Source organism: Leptomonas pyrrhocoris (assembly GCF_001293395.1).
Source record: "Leptomonas pyrrhocoris isolate H10 chromosome Unknown, whole genome shotgun sequence".
In the NCBI taxonomy this organism is placed as follows: Eukaryota; Euglenozoa; class Kinetoplastea; order Trypanosomatida; family Trypanosomatidae; genus Leptomonas; species Leptomonas pyrrhocoris.
Genome location: NW_015438374.1, coordinates 281,296 through 296,918, shown reverse-complemented (window position 1 = coordinate 296,918; position 15,623 = coordinate 281,296). Strand labels below are relative to the sequence as shown.

The 15,623-nt window shown below is 56.7% G+C and overlaps 3 protein-coding genes across 3 annotated transcripts; all 3 read right to left on the bottom strand.

Moving 5' to 3' along the window:
* Nucleotides 1–590: 590 nt before the first annotated feature.
* ABB37_07360 (putative protein associated with differentiation 4) lies at nucleotides 591–2,877 on the bottom strand (the record flags this gene model as incomplete). Its single annotated transcript, XM_015805966.1, has 1 exon — nucleotides 591–2,877. Exon 1 carries the CDS (start codon nucleotides 2,559–2,561, stop codon nucleotides 591–593), a length of 1,971 nt encoding a protein of 656 aa, XP_015655443.1. The 5' UTR covers nucleotides 2,562–2,877.
* A 3,321-nt stretch (nucleotides 2,878–6,198) lies between these two features.
* On the bottom strand, nucleotides 6,199–8,485 carry ABB37_07359 (putative protein associated with differentiation 4; the record flags this gene model as incomplete). The annotated part of the gene is made up of 1 exon (XM_015805965.1): nucleotides 6,199–8,485. The coding sequence occupies exon 1, from the start codon at nucleotides 8,167–8,169 to the stop codon at nucleotides 6,199–6,201; it is 1,971 nt and encodes a 656-aa protein (XP_015655442.1). The 5' UTR covers nucleotides 8,170–8,485.
* A 3,321-nt stretch (nucleotides 8,486–11,806) lies between these two features.
* Nucleotides 11,807–14,093, bottom strand: ABB37_07358 (putative protein associated with differentiation 4; the record flags this gene model as incomplete). The annotated part of the gene is made up of 1 exon (XM_015805964.1): nucleotides 11,807–14,093. The coding sequence occupies exon 1, from the start codon at nucleotides 13,775–13,777 to the stop codon at nucleotides 11,807–11,809; it is 1,971 nt and encodes a 656-aa protein (XP_015655441.1). The 5' UTR covers nucleotides 13,778–14,093.
* Between the last annotated feature and the right edge of the window lie 1,530 nt (nucleotides 14,094–15,623).

Below are 15,623 nucleotides of genomic sequence, written 5' to 3'. Positions count from 1 at the left end.
AAACAGACCACACAACACACACACAGGCAATCAAACAAACACGCTCATGTCTACTTACGCGGACAGAATAAGAAGATGAGGTCATCACCCACACCCGAATCGAGACAGTCTGAAATCACTGAAGAAATGCAGGCAAACAAGAGAATGAGGGTAAAACAGAAAAAGAAAAGGCATCCACGTTTAGAAAAACGTGTACAACAGCTCATCATCATCGTGGGCCTACAAAAGCATCGTTTTATAGAAACAAAGGTAAATGAAGTTACAGAGAAAGAGAAGGGAAGCTATTTATACTTTTAACGGAAAAAAGAACACGGGAGGTAGAAAGCATATATATCAGAGCCTGGAGACTCGAACAAAGCGAGGGGGGAAGAAACCGTGACTGCTTTTCTGTTTCCGAGGGGAGCCGTTGTCATCCGCATTTAACTGCCGTGAGTGCTGGCATCTCCTTCGGCGCAGCTCTTCAACCATTCGTAGCCGTTTGCGGCTGCTGCTGCGGATGCCGTTCGCGGTCCGTGGCGCTGTTCAGAAGACAAAGTAATCGATTCACCCACGAAGAGCAGCATAGGGGGCACACCACTGACACCTGTCTATCAGGGACGTGAATTCGACTGCACCGCCTCGCCGCGTGGCTCCCCGTCAGCGTCTGCAGGCGTGGTGTCCGAATGAAGGCTGTTGATCGCCTCGTTCATTTCGTGGTTGTGATGGGCGAGCTCGTGCAGACGGGCACGCTCGGCCAGAGTGCGCTGGCAGAAGGAACGGTACCGCAGGTGCAGCACCGCGTCCGTCGCAAAAGCAGTGCAGGCCAGTGCCATCAGTACGACCAGCGGCATCAGCACGCAGTGCTTGCCGTAGCAGCGATGATTCGCGTGGTTCTGCTTCTCCGCCTGCACCGTGTACCACTCACCGTAGAGGAAACGATTGAACACAAGCGAGGCGAGCATGGTGGCGGTGAAGCAGAAGTTGTAGTGCTTCGCAGGGTCCTTCGCGAAGATGGTGCGTGACACCAGGAGGGTCACACCGGCCAGGAAGCCGTTGCCGAGGGCAGCGACAACGTACGGCAGCGGCAGCGCAGCAGCCGGCAGCACAAGAAATAAGATGAGGGAAATGATGATCGAACCCGTCGGCAGGAACAGGGAAATCGTGATGGGGATGCGGTCCTCCGCCTTGCGCTTCTGCGTGTGAACCTCAAAGTACGACATCAGCAGACGACCCACCGCACTGCCCACACCGTTCAGCACCGTCAGCAGCGTGCTGAGCGAAGAGGAAGGGTCCTCGCCCTGCAGCGCCGCCAGAATGTTGGTGGCGTTGTAGATGATCACGAACTCGGACCCCACGACGGTGAACATGGTCCACCACAGCGCCCACAGCTCCAGGGTGCGAAGGTTGTGGATGAAGCTGCCCGGATAGGCAGGAGCGATGTAGTCGATCTCCAGCTCCCCCTCCTTCAAATCGTCCTCCTCCAGCATCGCTTCCGCCGTAACCGTGCTGTTGCCTTTGTGGATGTTGTCGTCGTTGCCCGCCGGCTCGCTCCTCTCGCAGTGCGGCTCATTCGTGTCGTGCTGCTTCCGCGCGTTGTTGCCCGAGTCGATCTTCAGCGCGAGGCTGATGTTCGCGTCCGCATCCAGGTCCTCCGAGTCCTCCTCCGGGTCCTCCAGCTTGGGGTCCCAGAAAGGCACCGGAGCCGCAACGACGAGGTACAGGAGCGTCAGAATCGTCGTCACAATGGCAAACGCCCTCTTCGCGGAGGAGTCGAGGTGGCGGTAGCTGGCCAGCGCACTCTGCGTGGGAAGGAATACGATCAGGACGATCAGAATCACAAAGCCGTAGACAAAGCGCCAGATCGGAGGCTTCTGGCGTAGGTACTGCGCCTTGGTGTTCTCGCGGCGCTGCCGCTCCTCGATGGGGAGGTGCGACAGCTGGTACTGCGTCAGGTGGTACTCCGGCAGCCGCAGAAAGACCATGCAGAGAACGCCAACCACGAGAGCCAGCGCGAAGAGGAAGAAGAAGTGCTTCTCCGGATCGGAGTGGAAGTAACCGGCGTACAGGCAGGCCACAAGCGCAGAGCCGAGTCCGGTGAAGGTCTTCAGCAGCGCCGTCACCGGGCCACGGTTGGTGGGGAAGTAGGACAGCACCGTTACACAGCACCCGAGATCGAAGAGCGAGCACCCGCACGACATCAATGCGTTGAAGACGCTCAACGTGGCGACGCTGCCGTTGATCTTGCCCATAAAGCACAGCGCAAGCAGCAGCGTGCCGAGCGGGAAGTAGATGGTGGCCAGAATAACAATGGGCAGAGGACCGAGATAATCGAAGAGAAAGGCGTAGGGTAGCACGCAGTACTGCACCACCAGGCCCACCGTCACGATGGTGCTCATATCACGCTGAGTGAAGTGGTAGCGCTCTTGCATATCCGCCGACACCAAGTTCCACGCATAGCTGAAGGAGCACACAATGCAGCCGAACGATCCGAGAACGAGGATGGCGAAACGCTTGTACTCGCTGACCGGCTTCTGCGGGCCGCTGGCCAGCTTCACGATCTCAACCTTCTCGTGCGTCTCCATCGTGGACAGAGGGAGAGGGAGGGGTGGGAAGCACGGCTCGTCTTTTGCCTCTGCCCGTAAAGCCTCGATGAGAGAGCGGCAGTAGAGGAGAGCAAGGAGGGGGACAGAGACAGCGTCACTGTGGGGTGGGCGCTGTCGATCAAGCCCGTGGCGCCGCCGAGAAAGGGGCGGGAGCGAGAAGACGAAAATGAGAGGCAGAGGCACCTGCAGCGAAAGTCGGTGCGCCGACCGGGAGAGGTAATGGCGAAACAAGAAACAAGAATGGTGTAAAGGGATGCGTGGAAAATGCAAAAGCGGTTACTTCTTAGCTTGTTCTGCGTGAGGTGTGCGTCGCAGGGAAGTTTGCGGCGGCGTTTGTCGGGTGTCACGGCGCGTGTCAGTGAGACAACGCAGATGGAAAAGAGAATGAAAAGGCAGGAAGAGGAGCACGTCCAATGGATGGTGAGCTACGACGGATCGGCATTCTGCGTTCTGCTTCGCCACGGCCCATCGCCCCTACACAACACATGGCAGCGCATCGCAGGCAGGTGGGCAGGCACGCGCAGCCGCCTCCACACGCCGCGCATTCCCCCATTCCTTGTGTCATCGTCGCGCGTGTGTGTTTCACAGACACCTGACGCTGCGCAGCAAGCGAACGGCAGCGAACGGCAGCGAAAGCACCGTCGAAAGAGCGTTGCACGACATGAATTCTTCTACGCACACGCTGGGCACGGCTGGTTAGCTGCGCCAGGTTACAGATGAGGCGCGGGTGTTTCCCCTTCCGATCGTTGTATTGTCCTCCTTTGGCTACGTCGTCTCCCATCGACGCCGAACACACGCGGCACGATGAAGGAAAGACCGGGCGAAAAGTCACGTGCGATTCTTACACTCTCGCCCAACAACAACAAGAGGGATTGCTTTAGGTCCCGCGTGAAGCTGAGAACGGAGATCGGAGGTGCGCAGCCCGGGAAAAAGAAATAAGGAAGTTGGCGCACCTCCTTGTGGACGCATCCGTCTCGATCACGGTGACACCGAATTGAAGACACTTTTAAAGAGAAATGAGCGCGTAAAAACAATTAAAAGACTGAAGCCAGCCGACGGCAGTGGAGAGAAGAGGCGGTGAGGGCGAGCTCCACGCCGGCAACGACGTACAGCAATTCGCGTATAAAGAAACAAGTGCTGAGGGGCGGGTACCGGGAGAGGACAATCACGCAGCCGCACGCACACACGAGCATGCAGCACAGCACGCGACAGCTGGGGAACAGGATGCACAAGAAGCGAACTGGCCGGAAGACGTTGCACGCTCCCACAATTGGTCCGGCGTGTGTCGGTTTGTGAGGGATCTACGGAATACAACCATTTCCTCCCACACCACCACAACCAGCCCGCCTCTCCTCCACACAACGTCCGAGCGCTTCTTGGGCTCAAAAGTAGTCCACCTTATTGGGATTAGAACACAAAGTTTAACAGAAAAGGGAAAAAACAAAGGTGTTGTCTTTCCTGTTCTGACGGCGATCAGCGCATTTCGAATGGGGCACTGCTCTCTCTCTTCTTCCGCTGTTACTGTTTTCGTACTGTAGGTGGATCGGCGCGTGTACGTGAGGCAGACTTACACCCACACAAACGCACGCACGCGCATGCTCGCTTACACGCACCCGAAGAGCGCGAGAAACAACTCAACTGCGCGGAAAAGGTTAAGCTGCGCTGCCTCCTATGCAAACACGCACACACATTCACACCCATACATATGCACGACTAGTGGCAACGTCAATGTGGCGGAGAGCGGAGAAATAGGAAGAAAAAACGAAAGTGGTCCTCCGCCACGCACCGTGCAGAGCAGCAGGGGGCCAAACGAGAACAGCCGTTGACGGTGCATAACTCGGCAGGGCGACGTGGGTAAAGTTGCCGCGCCGCGCCACACGCATCCGCGACCAGAGAAGATACGAGACTGCATGCACGACACCACCAGTGGCAAAGAAACAAAACACCTACACAGAGCACACCTTTACTTCCCTCCTCCCGTTTTCCGTGTGCATGCGCCATGCAGCCTCGACTTGCGCCTCCCACAGCGAAACACGGCAAAAGACACACGCAATAACACAACGGCCCTTTCCCCACTTCTACAGGAAGGAACAGGGCACCAATACTCGATGGGGAACGGCCGCACGCCGATCGGCAACGACAGGAGGCCGGCTACCAGCCAGCCACTTTGTTTGCTCGTTTCGCTGCAGCTCTCACGCACGTAAAGAGTCCACCAAACAACACCAACACGGACGCGCTCTCGTTTCCCCCTGCATCCGCGGATGTCCCGGTGAGTCGACACCACGCAGAGAGCCGAGAGCCGAAAATGATGTAAATAAACATAAACGCATTGAAACACACAACATCGGAAACGATGAGTACAAGTCGGATACCATACGGCGTTTGATATCACTATACTCATGAACCGGACAAGTTAAAACAAAAAGGGAGGCTTCTCTTCCATCCTTCACGTGCCCTTAACGCTCCTTTTGGCAAATCTACATCAGGAAAAAATAGAGAAGCTTTCGCTTGGGCCGTCTTGGGTTCCGCGATCCATCACAGCAGTGCTTGATTCTGTTTCATAGCACGCACAATAGGTGTTGGCTAATGGAACCGCAGGAGTACGGCAGGCACAGCAGCAGGTGCCAGAGAGAAAAGAAGCACGTCTGCTGGTCCACCAGTACAGCCGCTCCGGAAAGAAGAAGAAAGTTCGTCAGAGAAGATGTATATATATAGGAGCGTAAAAGAGAAGTTACAGTAGGTAGAACTAAAAAGAAAATATATATATTGCCGTGTGTGTGACCCGTAACAGCAGCGGTAGAAGTAGAGCTCTCGCATGTCATACACGCACGCCGAATTGCTCTCGTCGCTCATCCTTCGCTGTGCGCTTCGCCGCTGCGCAGGTGGGAGCTTTTTGGCGTGCCTGCGCGAATCGATTCCACGTGTTTGTGTGTCGTGCTGCAGCTGCGCCGTCGTACATCTTGACGGCCAGGTGGCCTCTCGAGTCCACGCAGCTAGAAAGCGCCGATCCTGCTTGCGTCCGCGGTAAACAGACCACACAACACACACACAGGCAATCAAACAAACACGCTCATGTCTACTTACGCGGACAGAATAAGAAGATGAGGTCATCACCCACACCCGAATCGAGACAGTCTGAAATCACTGAAGAAATGCAGGCAAACAAGAGAATGAGGGTAAAACAGAAAAAGAAAAGGCATCCACGTTTAGAAAAACGTGTACAACAGCTCATCATCATCGTGGGCCTACAAAAGCATCGTTTTATAGAAACAAAGGTAAATGAAGTTACAGAGAAAGAGAAGGGAAGCTATTTATACTTTTAACGGAAAAAAGAACACGGGAGGTAGAAAGCATATATATCAGAGCCTGGAGACTCGAACAAAGCGAGGGGGGAAGAAACCGTGACTGCTTTTCTGTTTCCGAGGGGAGCCGTTGTCATCCGCATTTAACTGCCGTGAGTGCTGGCATCTCCTTCGGCGCAGCTCTTCAACCATTCGTAGCCGTTTGCGGCTGCTGCTGCGGATGCCGTTCGCGGTCCGTGGCGCTGTTCAGAAGACAAAGTAATCGATTCACCCACGAAGAGCAGCATAGGGGGCACACCACTGACACCTGTCTATCAGGGACGTGAATTCGACTGCACCGCCTCGCCGCGTGGCTCCCCGTCAGCGTCTGCAGGCGTGGTGTCCGAATGAAGGCTGTTGATCGCCTCGTTCATTTCGTGGTTGTGATGGGCGAGCTCGTGCAGACGGGCACGCTCGGCCAGAGTGCGCTGGCAGAAGGAACGGTACCGCAGGTGCAGCACCGCGTCCGTCGCAAAAGCAGTGCAGGCCAGTGCCATCAGTACGACCAGCGGCATCAGCACGCAGTGCTTGCCGTAGCAGCGATGATTCGCGTGGTTCTGCTTCTCCGCCTGCACCGTGTACCACTCACCGTAGAGGAAACGATTGAACACAAGCGAGGCGAGCATGGTGGCGGTGAAGCAGAAGTTGTAGTGCTTCGCAGGGTCCTTCGCGAAGATGGTGCGTGACACCAGGAGGGTCACACCGGCCAGGAAGCCGTTGCCGAGGGCAGCGACAACGTACGGCAGCGGCAGCGCAGCAGCCGGCAGCACAAGAAATAAGATGAGGGAAATGATGATCGAACCCGTCGGCAGGAACAGGGAAATCGTGATGGGGATGCGGTCCTCCGCCTTGCGCTTCTGCGTGTGAACCTCAAAGTACGACATCAGCAGACGACCCACCGCACTGCCCACACCGTTCAGCACCGTCAGCAGCGTGCTGAGCGAAGAGGAAGGGTCCTCGCCCTGCAGCGCCGCCAGAATGTTGGTGGCGTTGTAGATGATCACGAACTCGGACCCCACGACGGTGAACATGGTCCACCACAGCGCCCACAGCTCCAGGGTGCGAAGGTTGTGGATGAAGCTGCCCGGATAGGCAGGAGCGATGTAGTCGATCTCCAGCTCCCCCTCCTTCAAATCGTCCTCCTCCAGCATCGCTTCCGCCGTAACCGTGCTGTTGCCTTTGTGGATGTTGTCGTCGTTGCCCGCCGGCTCGCTCCTCTCGCAGTGCGGCTCATTCGTGTCGTGCTGCTTCCGCGCGTTGTTGCCCGAGTCGATCTTCAGCGCGAGGCTGATGTTCGCGTCCGCATCCAGGTCCTCCGAGTCCTCCTCCGGGTCCTCCAGCTTGGGGTCCCAGAAAGGCACCGGAGCCGCAACGACGAGGTACAGGAGCGTCAGAATCGTCGTCACAATGGCAAACGCCCTCTTCGCGGAGGAGTCGAGGTGGCGGTAGCTGGCCAGCGCACTCTGCGTGGGAAGGAATACGATCAGGACGATCAGAATCACAAAGCCGTAGACAAAGCGCCAGATCGGAGGCTTCTGGCGTAGGTACTGCGCCTTGGTGTTCTCGCGGCGCTGCCGCTCCTCGATGGGGAGGTGCGACAGCTGGTACTGCGTCAGGTGGTACTCCGGCAGCCGCAGAAAGACCATGCAGAGAACGCCAACCACGAGAGCCAGCGCGAAGAGGAAGAAGAAGTGCTTCTCCGGATCGGAGTGGAAGTAACCGGCGTACAGGCAGGCCACAAGCGCAGAGCCGAGTCCGGTGAAGGTCTTCAGCAGCGCCGTCACCGGGCCACGGTTGGTGGGGAAGTAGGACAGCACCGTTACACAGCACCCGAGATCGAAGAGCGAGCACCCGCACGACATCAATGCGTTGAAGACGCTCAACGTGGCGACGCTGCCGTTGATCTTGCCCATAAAGCACAGCGCAAGCAGCAGCGTGCCGAGCGGGAAGTAGATGGTGGCCAGAATAACAATGGGCAGAGGACCGAGATAATCGAAGAGAAAGGCGTAGGGTAGCACGCAGTACTGCACCACCAGGCCCACCGTCACGATGGTGCTCATATCACGCTGAGTGAAGTGGTAGCGCTCTTGCATATCCGCCGACACCAAGTTCCACGCATAGCTGAAGGAGCACACAATGCAGCCGAACGATCCGAGAACGAGGATGGCGAAACGCTTGTACTCGCTGACCGGCTTCTGCGGGCCGCTGGCCAGCTTCACGATCTCAACCTTCTCGTGCGTCTCCATCGTGGACAGAGGGAGAGGGAGGGGTGGGAAGCACGGCTCGTCTTTTGCCTCTGCCCGTAAAGCCTCGATGAGAGAGCGGCAGTAGAGGAGAGCAAGGAGGGGGACAGAGACAGCGTCACTGTGGGGTGGGCGCTGTCGATCAAGCCCGTGGCGCCGCCGAGAAAGGGGCGGGAGCGAGAAGACGAAAATGAGAGGCAGAGGCACCTGCAGCGAAAGTCGGTGCGCCGACCGGGAGAGGTAATGGCGAAACAAGAAACAAGAATGGTGTAAAGGGATGCGTGGAAAATGCAAAAGCGGTTACTTCTTAGCTTGTTCTGCGTGAGGTGTGCGTCGCAGGGAAGTTTGCGGCGGCGTTTGTCGGGTGTCACGGCGCGTGTCAGTGAGACAACGCAGATGGAAAAGAGAATGAAAAGGCAGGAAGAGGAGCACGTCCAATGGATGGTGAGCTACGACGGATCGGCATTCTGCGTTCTGCTTCGCCACGGCCCATCGCCCCTACACAACACATGGCAGCGCATCGCAGGCAGGTGGGCAGGCACGCGCAGCCGCCTCCACACGCCGCGCATTCCCCCATTCCTTGTGTCATCGTCGCGCGTGTGTGTTTCACAGACACCTGACGCTGCGCAGCAAGCGAACGGCAGCGAACGGCAGCGAAAGCACCGTCGAAAGAGCGTTGCACGACATGAATTCTTCTACGCACACGCTGGGCACGGCTGGTTAGCTGCGCCAGGTTACAGATGAGGCGCGGGTGTTTCCCCTTCCGATCGTTGTATTGTCCTCCTTTGGCTACGTCGTCTCCCATCGACGCCGAACACACGCGGCACGATGAAGGAAAGACCGGGCGAAAAGTCACGTGCGATTCTTACACTCTCGCCCAACAACAACAAGAGGGATTGCTTTAGGTCCCGCGTGAAGCTGAGAACGGAGATCGGAGGTGCGCAGCCCGGGAAAAAGAAATAAGGAAGTTGGCGCACCTCCTTGTGGACGCATCCGTCTCGATCACGGTGACACCGAATTGAAGACACTTTTAAAGAGAAATGAGCGCGTAAAAACAATTAAAAGACTGAAGCCAGCCGACGGCAGTGGAGAGAAGAGGCGGTGAGGGCGAGCTCCACGCCGGCAACGACGTACAGCAATTCGCGTATAAAGAAACAAGTGCTGAGGGGCGGGTACCGGGAGAGGACAATCACGCAGCCGCACGCACACACGAGCATGCAGCACAGCACGCGACAGCTGGGGAACAGGATGCACAAGAAGCGAACTGGCCGGAAGACGTTGCACGCTCCCACAATTGGTCCGGCGTGTGTCGGTTTGTGAGGGATCTACGGAATACAACCATTTCCTCCCACACCACCACAACCAGCCCGCCTCTCCTCCACACAACGTCCGAGCGCTTCTTGGGCTCAAAAGTAGTCCACCTTATTGGGATTAGAACACAAAGTTTAACAGAAAAGGGAAAAAACAAAGGTGTTGTCTTTCCTGTTCTGACGGCGATCAGCGCATTTCGAATGGGGCACTGCTCTCTCTCTTCTTCCGCTGTTACTGTTTTCGTACTGTAGGTGGATCGGCGCGTGTACGTGAGGCAGACTTACACCCACACAAACGCACGCACGCGCATGCTCGCTTACACGCACCCGAAGAGCGCGAGAAACAACTCAACTGCGCGGAAAAGGTTAAGCTGCGCTGCCTCCTATGCAAACACGCACACACATTCACACCCATACATATGCACGACTAGTGGCAACGTCAATGTGGCGGAGAGCGGAGAAATAGGAAGAAAAAACGAAAGTGGTCCTCCGCCACGCACCGTGCAGAGCAGCAGGGGGCCAAACGAGAACAGCCGTTGACGGTGCATAACTCGGCAGGGCGACGTGGGTAAAGTTGCCGCGCCGCGCCACACGCATCCGCGACCAGAGAAGATACGAGACTGCATGCACGACACCACCAGTGGCAAAGAAACAAAACACCTACACAGAGCACACCTTTACTTCCCTCCTCCCGTTTTCCGTGTGCATGCGCCATGCAGCCTCGACTTGCGCCTCCCACAGCGAAACACGGCAAAAGACACACGCAATAACACAACGGCCCTTTCCCCACTTCTACAGGAAGGAACAGGGCACCAATACTCGATGGGGAACGGCCGCACGCCGATCGGCAACGACAGGAGGCCGGCTACCAGCCAGCCACTTTGTTTGCTCGTTTCGCTGCAGCTCTCACGCACGTAAAGAGTCCACCAAACAACACCAACACGGACGCGCTCTCGTTTCCCCCTGCATCCGCGGATGTCCCGGTGAGTCGACACCACGCAGAGAGCCGAGAGCCGAAAATGATGTAAATAAACATAAACGCATTGAAACACACAACATCGGAAACGATGAGTACAAGTCGGATACCATACGGCGTTTGATATCACTATACTCATGAACCGGACAAGTTAAAACAAAAAGGGAGGCTTCTCTTCCATCCTTCACGTGCCCTTAACGCTCCTTTTGGCAAATCTACATCAGGAAAAAATAGAGAAGCTTTCGCTTGGGCCGTCTTGGGTTCCGCGATCCATCACAGCAGTGCTTGATTCTGTTTCATAGCACGCACAATAGGTGTTGGCTAATGGAACCGCAGGAGTACGGCAGGCACAGCAGCAGGTGCCAGAGAGAAAAGAAGCACGTCTGCTGGTCCACCAGTACAGCCGCTCCGGAAAGAAGAAGAAAGTTCGTCAGAGAAGATGTATATATATAGGAGCGTAAAAGAGAAGTTACAGTAGGTAGAACTAAAAAGAAAATATATATATTGCCGTGTGTGTGACCCGTAACAGCAGCGGTAGAAGTAGAGCTCTCGCATGTCATACACGCACGCCGAATTGCTCTCGTCGCTCATCCTTCGCTGTGCGCTTCGCCGCTGCGCAGGTGGGAGCTTTTTGGCGTGCCTGCGCGAATCGATTCCACGTGTTTGTGTGTCGTGCTGCAGCTGCGCCGTCGTACATCTTGACGGCCAGGTGGCCTCTCGAGTCCACGCAGCTAGAAAGCGCCGATCCTGCTTGCGTCCGCGGTAAACAGACCACACAACACACACACAGGCAATCAAACAAACACGCTCATGTCTACTTACGCGGACAGAATAAGAAGATGAGGTCATCACCCACACCCGAATCGAGACAGTCTGAAATCACTGAAGAAATGCAGGCAAACAAGAGAATGAGGGTAAAACAGAAAAAGAAAAGGCATCCACGTTTAGAAAAACGTGTACAACAGCTCATCATCATCGTGGGCCTACAAAAGCATCGTTTTATAGAAACAAAGGTAAATGAAGTTACAGAGAAAGAGAAGGGAAGCTATTTATACTTTTAACGGAAAAAAGAACACGGGAGGTAGAAAGCATATATATCAGAGCCTGGAGACTCGAACAAAGCGAGGGGGGAAGAAACCGTGACTGCTTTTCTGTTTCCGAGGGGAGCCGTTGTCATCCGCATTTAACTGCCGTGAGTGCTGGCATCTCCTTCGGCGCAGCTCTTCAACCATTCGTAGCCGTTTGCGGCTGCTGCTGCGGATGCCGTTCGCGGTCCGTGGCGCTGTTCAGAAGACAAAGTAATCGATTCACCCACGAAGAGCAGCATAGGGGGCACACCACTGACACCTGTCTATCAGGGACGTGAATTCGACTGCACCGCCTCGCCGCGTGGCTCCCCGTCAGCGTCTGCAGGCGTGGTGTCCGAATGAAGGCTGTTGATCGCCTCGTTCATTTCGTGGTTGTGATGGGCGAGCTCGTGCAGACGGGCACGCTCGGCCAGAGTGCGCTGGCAGAAGGAACGGTACCGCAGGTGCAGCACCGCGTCCGTCGCAAAAGCAGTGCAGGCCAGTGCCATCAGTACGACCAGCGGCATCAGCACGCAGTGCTTGCCGTAGCAGCGATGATTCGCGTGGTTCTGCTTCTCCGCCTGCACCGTGTACCACTCACCGTAGAGGAAACGATTGAACACAAGCGAGGCGAGCATGGTGGCGGTGAAGCAGAAGTTGTAGTGCTTCGCAGGGTCCTTCGCGAAGATGGTGCGTGACACCAGGAGGGTCACACCGGCCAGGAAGCCGTTGCCGAGGGCAGCGACAACGTACGGCAGCGGCAGCGCAGCAGCCGGCAGCACAAGAAATAAGATGAGGGAAATGATGATCGAACCCGTCGGCAGGAACAGGGAAATCGTGATGGGGATGCGGTCCTCCGCCTTGCGCTTCTGCGTGTGAACCTCAAAGTACGACATCAGCAGACGACCCACCGCACTGCCCACACCGTTCAGCACCGTCAGCAGCGTGCTGAGCGAAGAGGAAGGGTCCTCGCCCTGCAGCGCCGCCAGAATGTTGGTGGCGTTGTAGATGATCACGAACTCGGACCCCACGACGGTGAACATGGTCCACCACAGCGCCCACAGCTCCAGGGTGCGAAGGTTGTGGATGAAGCTGCCCGGATAGGCAGGAGCGATGTAGTCGATCTCCAGCTCCCCCTCCTTCAAATCGTCCTCCTCCAGCATCGCTTCCGCCGTAACCGTGCTGTTGCCTTTGTGGATGTTGTCGTCGTTGCCCGCCGGCTCGCTCCTCTCGCAGTGCGGCTCATTCGTGTCGTGCTGCTTCCGCGCGTTGTTGCCCGAGTCGATCTTCAGCGCGAGGCTGATGTTCGCGTCCGCATCCAGGTCCTCCGAGTCCTCCTCCGGGTCCTCCAGCTTGGGGTCCCAGAAAGGCACCGGAGCCGCAACGACGAGGTACAGGAGCGTCAGAATCGTCGTCACAATGGCAAACGCCCTCTTCGCGGAGGAGTCGAGGTGGCGGTAGCTGGCCAGCGCACTCTGCGTGGGAAGGAATACGATCAGGACGATCAGAATCACAAAGCCGTAGACAAAGCGCCAGATCGGAGGCTTCTGGCGTAGGTACTGCGCCTTGGTGTTCTCGCGGCGCTGCCGCTCCTCGATGGGGAGGTGCGACAGCTGGTACTGCGTCAGGTGGTACTCCGGCAGCCGCAGAAAGACCATGCAGAGAACGCCAACCACGAGAGCCAGCGCGAAGAGGAAGAAGAAGTGCTTCTCCGGATCGGAGTGGAAGTAACCGGCGTACAGGCAGGCCACAAGCGCAGAGCCGAGTCCGGTGAAGGTCTTCAGCAGCGCCGTCACCGGGCCACGGTTGGTGGGGAAGTAGGACAGCACCGTTACACAGCACCCGAGATCGAAGAGCGAGCACCCGCACGACATCAATGCGTTGAAGACGCTCAACGTGGCGACGCTGCCGTTGATCTTGCCCATAAAGCACAGCGCAAGCAGCAGCGTGCCGAGCGGGAAGTAGATGGTGGCCAGAATAACAATGGGCAGAGGACCGAGATAATCGAAGAGAAAGGCGTAGGGTAGCACGCAGTACTGCACCACCAGGCCCACCGTCACGATGGTGCTCATATCACGCTGAGTGAAGTGGTAGCGCTCTTGCATATCCGCCGACACCAAGTTCCACGCATAGCTGAAGGAGCACACAATGCAGCCGAACGATCCGAGAACGAGGATGGCGAAACGCTTGTACTCGCTGACCGGCTTCTGCGGGCCGCTGGCCAGCTTCACGATCTCAACCTTCTCGTGCGTCTCCATCGTGGACAGAGGGAGAGGGAGGGGTGGGAAGCACGGCTCGTCTTTTGCCTCTGCCCGTAAAGCCTCGATGAGAGAGCGGCAGTAGAGGAGAGCAAGGAGGGGGACAGAGACAGCGTCACTGTGGGGTGGGCGCTGTCGATCAAGCCCGTGGCGCCGCCGAGAAAGGGGCGGGAGCGAGAAGACGAAAATGAGAGGCAGAGGCACCTGCAGCGAAAGTCGGTGCGCCGACCGGGAGAGGTAATGGCGAAACAAGAAACAAGAATGGTGTAAAGGGATGCGTGGAAAATGCAAAAGCGGTTACTTCTTAGCTTGTTCTGCGTGAGGTGTGCGTCGCAGGGAAGTTTGCGGCGGCGTTTGTCGGGTGTCACGGCGCGTGTCAGTGAGACAACGCAGATGGAAAAGAGAATGAAAAGGCAGGAAGAGGAGCACGTCCAATGGATGGTGAGCTACGACGGATCGGCATTCTGCGTTCTGCTTCGCCACGGCCCATCGCCCCTACACAACACATGGCAGCGCATCGCAGGCAGGTGGGCAGGCACGCGCAGCCGCCTCCACACGCCGCGCATTCCCCCATTCCTTGTGTCATCGTCGCGCGTGTGTGTTTCACAGACACCTGACGCTGCGCAGCAAGCGAACGGCAGCGAACGGCAGCGAAAGCACCGTCGAAAGAGCGTTGCACGACATGAATTCTTCTACGCACACGCTGGGCACGGCTGGTTAGCTGCGCCAGGTTACAGATGAGGCGCGGGTGTTTCCCCTTCCGATCGTTGTATTGTCCTCCTTTGGCTACGTCGTCTCCCATCGACGCCGAACACACGCGGCACGATGAAGGAAAGACCGGGCGAAAAGTCACGTGCGATTCTTACACTCTCGCCCAACAACAACAAGAGGGATTGCTTTAGGTCCCGCGTGAAGCTGAGAACGGAGATCGGAGGTGCGCAGCCCGGGAAAAAGAAATAAGGAAGTTGGCGCACCTCCTTGTGGACGCATCCGTCTCGATCACGGTGACACCGAATTGAAGACACTTTTAAAGAGAAATGAGCGCGTAAAAACAATTAAAAGACTGAAGCCAGCCGACGGCAGTGGAGAGAAGAGGCGGTGAGGGCGAGCTCCACGCCGGCAACGACGTACAGCAATTCGCGTATAAAGAAACAAGTGCTGAGGGGCGGGTACCGGGAGAGGACAATCACGCAGCCGCACGCACACACGAGCATGCAGCACAGCACGCGACAGCTGGGGAACAGGATGCACAAGAAGCGAACTGGCCGGAAGACGTTGCACGCTCCCACAATTGGTCCGGCGTGTGTCGGTTTGTGAGGGATCTACGGAATACAACCATTTCCTCCCACACCACCACAACCAGCCCGCCTCTCCTCCACACAACGTCCGAGCGCTTCTTGGGCTCAAAAGTAGTCCACCTTATTGGGATTAGAACACAAAGTTTAACAGAAAAGGGAAAAAACAAAGGTGTTGTCTTTCCTGTTCTGACGGCGATCAGCGCATTTCGAATGGGGCACTGCTCTCTCTCTTCTTCCGCTGTTACTGTTTTCGTACTGTAGGTGGATCGGCGCGTGTACGTGAGGCAGACTTACACCCACACAAACGCACGCACGCGCATGCTCGCTTACACGCACCCGAAGAGCGCGAGAAACAACTCAACTGCGCGGAAAAGGTTAAGCTGCGCTGCCTCCTATGCAAACACGCACACACATTCACACCCATACATATGCACGACTAGTGGCAACGTCAATGTGGCGGAGAGCGGAGAAATAGGAAGAAAAAACGAAAGTGGTCCTCCGCCACGCACCGTGCAGAGCAGCAGGGGGCCAAACGAGAACAGCCGTTG